The sequence below is a fragment of the Ranitomeya variabilis genome, chromosome 4 (genome assembly GCF_051348905.1).
Source record: "Ranitomeya variabilis isolate aRanVar5 chromosome 4, aRanVar5.hap1, whole genome shotgun sequence".
In the NCBI taxonomy this organism is placed as follows: Eukaryota; Metazoa; Chordata; class Amphibia; order Anura; family Dendrobatidae; genus Ranitomeya; species Ranitomeya variabilis.
Window position 1 is genome coordinate 768,392,075 of NC_135235.1, and position 8,823 is coordinate 768,400,897.

An 8,823-nucleotide genomic window follows, 5' to 3' on the forward strand; every position below is an offset into this window, starting at 1 on the left:
GTAAAGCTGTAGCAGCATCGTACGCAGTGAAGAAGCAGTGACCCACAAATTCAAACACAAAATTCTCTTTTAATGTGTTTCTTCACAGCATTAAAGTCTAGTTTCACATAAATGCATATAACTTCAGTGGTCAGTTTACACCAGCTCAATACAATACAATTCACATGGCTTTAGATTTGCGGTCCCTAAACAGACTAGACTTCCCTTGTCTAGTTTCCCTGGGCGACCGCACGCCATCTCACAGTCTCTATACGTCTCCATACACACAGCCTCATATGTTGCAGACACTACACACGCCAGCCCTCCTCTGACTAGTTCTAGTGGGTGTCCTGCATCGCTGTATCACAGTCTCTTTACAGAATCTTTACTCACACAGTCATACACAGTTCAGGATATCCTCCGGATAGCAGCCGGGCACCATATCCACCTGTTTGCAATCGTTGCACATGCTAGTCCTTTTTCGGACACAGGACATCCACCTCCGGGCACAGAACATCCACCTCCGGGCACAGGACTGTCCACCTCCGACTCGTTCGGGCACAGAACATCCACCTCCGGGCACAGGACTGTCCACCTCCGGGCACAGGACTGTCCACCTCCGAGACCAGTACCATGGACGACTGGCATCTGTGTATGCTGCGGGTGCCAGGCTATTCAGCTGCCCGGGTGCTGGCCTCCATGCACTCTGCAGACCAGCACACACCAGACTGACACTGACATGCACCTCACACACCTGGCCTCCCCTGGCCAGGTGCCTGACACGGCCTGCACGGCCTGACACACCCATACCCCTTACTGCAGGGCTTTTAAACACACACAAACCTGTGGCCTTCAGCCACCTGGAAAACCCGGACCGGAAATCCGTGACTCTCATGCACACCTATGGACTTCATCCGTCTGCATGCACATTCTGGGGAGAACAAACAGCGCCACCTAGCTGCATCAGAGGCCACAGCCTCACAATATTTATTGGATTCATTCATCAGGAGACTATTTAGTATTGAACTATATTCAAGCGGGACTAGACAAAGAAAACCCTAAAATCATGAATCATGTCATCCGAAACAGTCAGAAAACTAGCCACATATTGGCAGACCCCAGACCTCAAACTATATACTTCGTAAGTTTATAAGCTACTCCAGTGTCAGGAATAAATAGTATGTGAAAATACAGTATATACCACTCAGGGAACACAACTTTCAGAGATAATTTCCATATTCATACTAAATAATGGCACAGATCTCCCAGACATTATGGTTGCACACATCCCTAGTCTTTATAACGATATTGCACTCATTCCTTGACAGACCGCAGCATGGCCATTAGTTAGAAGCTGCTATTGATCTTTGGAGCAGGTAAGTTTTCCCTGAGTGGTACTTTTTGGGCCATTTGAAAACTGAGTTTAGTCTAGGACAATTTGTCTGCACTACTAATTAACAGCTGTTACAATACCAAACTAGGGCAGTCCCTATAGGAGGAAAAACACAAGAATTATGTTACATCCGGTCTGTTTACTGTACCTCCGGGGGGTCTCCGTCCGGTCTCTGGCTCTGTCCCTGCTTCATGCTGTCTGGACACAGTCCCTACCCCTCCTTCCTCTCCTGCTTCCTGGCGTGCCGCCAGCAGGTTCCCTGGCAGGGTCCTTACGTCGCATGCACGCTCGCTCCCAGTCTCTTAAAGAGACAGTGTGCATTTTACAAATGTTGTCTCTAGCCAATGGCGTGTCTTTCTGCTATTTCTGGCCCCTCCACCATAGGGAGGGCGCCAGAGCAACAAGTGCATACTGTTGCTAACTTCCGGTTCCTGTTATCTTGTGTTTCTGTTTCTGAAGTATCTGCAGGGAACTCGGCTCATTCTGTCTGTCTCCACAGATCTTCTGCTACCAGTTACCCGGTTATACTGGACTGCTTCCGCAGTATCTACACTGGACCCGTCTAGTCCTGCCAGTCCGCCAGCCTCACTTCCGGACCACGCCAGTACTACCGATGCCAGCTTCTACTCCTACACCCAGTATCCTCCAGTCAGCTCTGCAACATCTGCTAACCTTGCTGGATCGTCTGTTCCGCTGGGACAGCCGCCATGAGTTCAGGGTCTAACTGAAGGTAGCACCCGTGTCCTCCAGGCATTCCATTCTGTCCCTGTTCGAGGGGACTTACTACGGGTGTCTGGGGCTCATGCAGTAACGCCCCCTTCGGAGCCCCCCGGATCGAGGTGTAGTGGTTCCACATCTAACCTCAATAAATACGAATGTGAACTTCTACATCTGTGTCTCCGTTTCCATTCGTTACAGATTGCTCCGGCCATGGAACCCGCTGGATCCCAGAAATCACCAGTCTTGGAGTTACGTCAGGAGATCTCCCAGCTGAAGGAGCAACAGGATAAAATCATGCCTTTCCTGCACAACGTATCTGCTCGCCTGGATAGTCTGGCTTCTTCGATGGCACCTGCTCCTGCCACTTGTGTCGAGGTATCTAACTGCGCAGCAAGTAAGGATTCTCGCTTGGTGGCTCCCACCCGCTTCCGAGGCGACCCCGTTTTGTGTCGAGGGTTCATAAATCAGTGCACACTGCACTTCGAACTATTGGGGCATAGGTTTGCTTCATCATGTCCCTCCTTGATGGAGAGGCGCTCGCCTGGATGAATCCGCTGTGGGAGAGGGTGGATCCGTTGGTTACTAATCTCCAGTCTTTTCTAGAGGCATTCCGCAAGACCTTTGACGAACCTGGTCGTACTATGTCAACAGCTTCTGCTCTTCTTTGACTACGACAGAAGGCTCTGTAACAAAACACTCCGGGATCGCCTTTGCTGGGGTCAAAGGTCACGTGGTTTGTGCATAAAACTCTGAGGCGACAGCAGGTTTCCAAGTAGACTGACCTCAGGTCAGGTTTATTAAAGTGAAAGCAAATACAGAAAACAAAACATAAAAATAAATCCTTGCCTGTCCGGCGCTAACTATACAAATACGTTCCTATCTAACAACTGGGGGGCTTCTCCCACCCAGCTAACATTACACAGGTCACGAGCACAGCTCTCACTCACGTTTGGCTCACACAGACAGGCATTCTGTGTGCCCCAGACACCTGAAACCTCCAGCTGGTCAGCCTTTATTCCTGCACTTATTAACCCCTCGGTATCCTGAAGATACTGAGTGGCCTAATTCACATAGGACAAATACCTGGGCGAGATATACCTGCCCCCGACTACCAGACCGACATGACTCTTACATATCCTCCCCCCCTGCTCAGACCACTCAGGTCGAGCAAGAATACTCTCGAAACAGTGTACTCGGGACAGGGCATCAGCGTTCCCCATCTGCACCCCGGGGCGGTGCTCCACCGTGAACGAGTAAGCCTGCAGAGCAAGGAACCACCGGGTTACCCGACTATTACGGTCCTTGTGGAGATGCATCCACTTGAGAGGGGCATGGTCCGTGACCAGCCTAAACTTCCTACCTGCCAGGTAATATTTGAGGGAGTCGTGAGCCCATTTGATGGCTAGGCACTCTTTTTCAATCACGGCATACCTCTGCTCAAGTACATTCAGTTTCCGACTGAGGTAGAGGACCGGGTGTTCGACTCCGTCCCTTACCTGGGAAAGTACAGCTCCGATACCAGTATCAGAAGCATCCGTTTGCACCACAAACTCGCTGCTGAAATCAGGAGTCACTAGTACGGGCTGAGAGCACAAAGCCCGTTTCAGACTGTGGAAGGCCTCTTCAGCCGCTGAGGTCCATTTTACCATGACGGACTCCCTCCCTTTGGTAAGATCCGTCAAGGGGGTAGCCATGGCCGCAAAGTTGGGTATGAACCAGCGATAATAGCCGGCAATGCCCAGGAAAGCTTGAACTTGTTTCTTGTTCACTGGTTGCGGCCAGCCCTGAATTGCCTGTATTTTGTCGATCTGGGGTTTAACCACTCCTCTGCCAATCACGTAGCCCAAGTATCGGGCTTCTTCAAGGCCGATGTGACATTTCTTAGGATTCGCCGTTAAGCCTGCGTCTCTCAGGTCATCAATCACCGCCTGTACCTTCCGGAGGTGAGCTTCCCAGTCCACGCTGTAAATTATGATGTCGTCTAGGTAGGCAGAGGCGTACTGCCTGTGGGGCCTCAAGACTCGATCCATCAATCTCTGGAACGTTGCTGGGGCTCCGTGAAGTCCAAACGGCATGTAGATATACTGGAACAGGCCTTCCGGTGTAGCAAATGCCGTCTTCTCTCTGGCCGCCTCGGCCAGAGGGATCTGCCAGTACCCCTTTGTTAGATCCAGGGTCGTAATATATCGGGCTTTACCCAGCCGATCGATCAACTCATCGACCCGGGGCATAGGGTAGGCATCAAATTTAGAAACCGCATTCAGTTTCCGAAAGTCATTGCAAAACCGTATAGAGCTATCCGGCTTAGGTATCAACACGATTGGACTGGACCAGGCGCTGTGCGACTCTTCAATGACTCCTAAGTCCAACATGGCCTTCACCTCCCGGGAGACGGCTTCACGGCGTGCTTCCGGAATCCGGTATGGCTTCACATGAACTGTGACACCAGGCTCTGTGACAATCTCATGTTTCACTAGCCTAGTCTGGCCAGGTTTTTCCGAGAAAAACTGTTGGTTCTGTAACAAAAACTGCTTAACCTCAGATTTTTGTCGTTCAGAGAGAGTCTCGGCAATCTGCACCTCCGGTATGGTAGGTGAGCAAACCGGACGGGGCAGATCCGCTGTTAGGGCAGCGCGGTCTTTCCAGGGTTTTATCAGATTCACATGATAAATCTGCTCTGGTTTTCTCTTACCAGGCTGGTGCGCTTTATAGTTCACTTCTCCAACTCGTTCCATGACCTCAAAGGGGCCCTGCCATTTTGCCAGAAATTTACTATCCACCGTAGGGATTAGGACCAACACCCTATCCCCGGGTGCAAACGTACGGACCTTGGCGCCTCTATCATAACTTTGCCTCTGGGCTCCCTGGGCCTGTAACATATGTTCCCTAACAAGGGGCATGACAGCAGCAATCCGGTCCTGCATTTGCGTTACATGGTCTATCACCGTTTTAAAGGGAGTGACTTGACCTTCCCAGGTTTCTTTTGCGACGTCCAACAGTCCACGGGGACGACGGGCATATAATAGCTCGAAAGGCGAGAATCCTGTGGAAGACTGGGGAACTTCCCTAATGGCAAACAGCAAATAGGGTAACAAGTAATCCCAGTTCTTCCCATCTTTGTCTATCGCCTTCCGGAGCATCTGTTTTAAGGTTTTATTGAACCGCTCAACCAGGCCATCTGTTTGAGGGTGATAGACAGACGTACGCAACTGGTCTATTTGTAAGAGCCTGCAGAGCTCCTTCATCACCCTTGACATAAAGGGAGTCCCCTGGTCGGTGAGTATCTATTTTGGAATTCCCACCCGACTAAACACTTGTACCAACTCTTTGGCGATCGTTTTGGTAGCAGTGTTACGCAAAGGGATGGCTTCGGGATAACGAGTGGCATAGTCCATGATGACGAGGATATGTTGATGCCCACGTGCGGACCGGGGAAGGGGCCCAACCAAATCCATCCCAATTCTCTCAAACGGGACCCCAATAATAGGGAGGGGTACCAAAGGGCTACAGAACCGAGGTTTAGGTGCCGAGATTTGGCACTCTGGACAGGACTCGCAATAGTTACGCACATCATTGTGTATTCCGGGCCACACAAAACAATGCAATATCCTTTCTATGGTTTTTTGTACCCCCAGATGTCCCCCCATTATATGTCCGTGGGCCAGGTCCAGTACCTTCCGCCGATAAGGTTTGGGTACCACTAACTGTTGCACAGTGTCTTCCCCTTTTTTCTCTACCTGGTAGAGTAAATCATTCTCAAGAACCATGTACGGGTACGCTAGCCTAGTGTCAGGTTCCACGGGTACGCTATCTATCACTTTTACATTTTTCCTAGCCTGAGTCAGGGTAGGATCTTTCATTTGTTCGCTCTGGAAGTCATCCAACTGAACTCCCAAATCGGGTAGGCAGGGTGCTGGATGGCTGTCTGCCTCCGCCTCTCGCTGAGTTTCCTCAGTTTCTCCCGCCATAACTGAGAAGGGGAACTGAAGGTTAGATTCAATAACCTCCCCAGCAACATCTTCCTGTGGGGTCTCGTCTAGGAACTCGGGACCTCCAGATGGCATGGGGAAAGATTCACGGTTACAGCTACCGTGAAGGAGCAACTGATTCTCCCACAACTGCCAGAAATGAGGAAAATCCCTGCCCAGGATTATATCATGTAACAATGCGGGAACGAGTCCCACTTTGTGTTGCACAGACCCATAGGGAGTGGAGATACATATGACCGTTGTAGGATATGAGCAGGTGTCACCATGCACACACGTTACAGAAAATTTATCAGACGGACCAGATGGAAGTGCCACCAGACTGGCTTTCACCAGAGTCACCACACTTCCAGAGTCTAGCAATGCCACAACATTTTTCCCATCTACAAACAATTCACGCAGGTGTTTCGCTGTATCATTTTGACCCACATTCACACTTACTAGCCGTGTAACCAAAGACATGCGTTTCTTAGAGTCCGTAACGTCGCACTGCATGGGTTCAGTGGTAACAGGACAGTTCACAGAAACATGGCCCTTCTCATGGCAACGGAAACACCTAACAGGCCCCCTATTGAAACCAGAGTCCGACACCCTTGATCTCGGGGTGCGAGCAGTCCAGTGTTCCTCCCCCACAGTTTTTGGCAATTTTCCTTCCCCCGCAGTCCCTGGAACAGTCTTACCGGTTCCACGAGGAGGAGGCACAGTTCGGGTAGTAGCGGTATCATCAGGAAGTCCTTCCGCCACGGAATAACGCTCCACCAAGTCCACCAATTGATCCGCTGTCGCGGGATTTCCTTGGCTCACCCACTTTTTCAGCGCCGGTGGTAGTACTCTCAGGTACTTGTCCAGAACGATCCGCTGGATTATCTCCGGAGTTGTCAGTACCTCGGGTTGCAGCCATTTCTTTATCAAGTAGATCAGGTCGAACATCTGCGATCGCGGCAGTTTATCTGGCTGATAGGTCCACTGATGTACCCTCTGTGCACGGACAGCCGTCGTCACACCCAGCCGGGCCAGGACCTCAGCTTTTAGCCTCTCAAAGTCCTGAGCGACTTCCGGGTCCAAGTCATGGTAAGCTTTTTGGGCCTCACCGGAGAGAAACGGAGCAATTAGATTGGCCCATCGTTCCTTCGGCCACTTCTCTCTCAACGCTGTCCGCTCAAACGTTGTCAGGTACGCCTCGACGTCATCTTCTGCGGTCAGCTTTTGCCAGTACCGACTCACATGGATTCTCCTGGACTCTGCTTCCGGGTTAGCCTCAGGCATGCTCACCAAGCGCTGCACCACCTGTTGGAGAAGCTGGCGGTCTGCAGTCGTCACGTCCACCAACTCCTTCAGCTGTGCGGCCATCAAGCAGTTAGCTTCCTGCTGTACGGCAGCGGACTGTACTAGGGCTTTCACCACGTCTTCCATACTGTCGCCTGTGCCACGGAATGCCCGCGTTCTCCACCACAATGTAACAAAACACTCCGGGATCGCCTTTGCTGGGGTCAAAGGTCACGTGGTTTGTGCATTAAACTCTGAGGCGACAGCAGGTTTCCAAGTAGACTGACCTCAGGTCAGGTTTATTAAAGTGAAAGCAAATACAGAAAACAAAACATAAAAATAAATCCTTGCCTGTCCGGCGCTAACTATACAAATACGTTCCTATCTAACAACTGGGGGGCTTCTCCCACCCAGCTAACATTACACAGGTCACGAGCACAGCTCTCACTCACGTTTGGCTCACACAGACAGGCATTCTGTGTGCCCCAGGCTGACACCTGAAACCTCCAGCTGGTCAGCCTTTATTCCTGCACTTATTAACCCCTCGGTATCCTGAAGATACTGAGTGGCCTAATTCACATAGGACAAATACCTGGGCGAGATATACCTGCCCCCGACTACCAGACCGACATGACTCTTACAGCTCTTAAGGTGACTCAGTATGCGGTGCAGTTCCGTACTCTTTCGTCTGAACTTTCCTGGAAAGAGGCTCTGGTGGCTACCTTCTGGCAGGGGCTTTCTGGACGAGTAAAGGATGAGTTGGCGGGACGTGACTTGCCTACTACTTTGGATGACCTGATTTCCCTGGCAGTACGGGTTGATCTACGGTTTCAAGAACGGTCAAACGAGATCAGACGTGAAAAAGAATCCGATCACCTGGTTGCTTGTGCTCTTAAATCTGCGAATTCTCCAACTTTGTCTCCCGCTCCTGTGGCTATGGAGGTAGATCGTGTAAGTCTGGTCAACCGTCGCCAGGAGGCGCGTCGCTGGGAGGGGAGTTGTTTCTACTGTGGCAGTGCCAAGCATTATATCCACTCTTTTCCTAAAAGACCGGGAAACTCCAGTGCCTAGGGTCTGTAGGAGAGGCTACCATAGGTAAGGATCATCTCTCTCCAGCTCTGCAAATAACAATCTCTGTGGCTTTCGGCAAGACGAGATTTTCGGAGTTCTGTCACCTGGATTCTGGTGCCGCCAGGAACTTTATTTCACAGGCAGTAGTGGATCGTTATCAGATTCCAGTCCTGCGTTTATCGGAATCTATACAAGGGACATCTGTGGATTGCAGACCCCTGGTGGAGTCCATATGTTCCCAGACTGTGCCTTTGGAACTCCGGGTAGGTCTAACCCATTCTGAAAGAATCCGTTTTTATGTGTTGCCAGTTTTGTCTCACCCCTTTTAGGTCTACCCTGGTTCCGGATGCATGGTCCTGTTCTAAATTGGAGGACGGAAGAGATCCTGCGCTGGGGAGATTCTTGCTT

The 8,823-nt window shown here is 50.8% G+C and overlaps 1 protein-coding gene across 1 annotated transcript in view; it reads left to right on the forward strand.

Annotated features, from left to right (window-relative positions):
• LOC143768295 (oocyte zinc finger protein XlCOF29-like) overlaps positions 1 to 2,096 on the forward strand; it is a 173,759-nt gene extending 171,663 nt beyond the window's left edge. The window contains exon 4 of the mRNA XM_077256987.1: positions 1,872 to 2,096. Within this exon, the coding sequence (XP_077113102.1) occupies positions 1,872 to 2,096 (225 nt within the window). The remainder of the gene's footprint in view (positions 1 to 1,871) is intronic.
• The last annotated feature ends 6,727 nt before the right edge of the window (positions 2,097 to 8,823 follow it).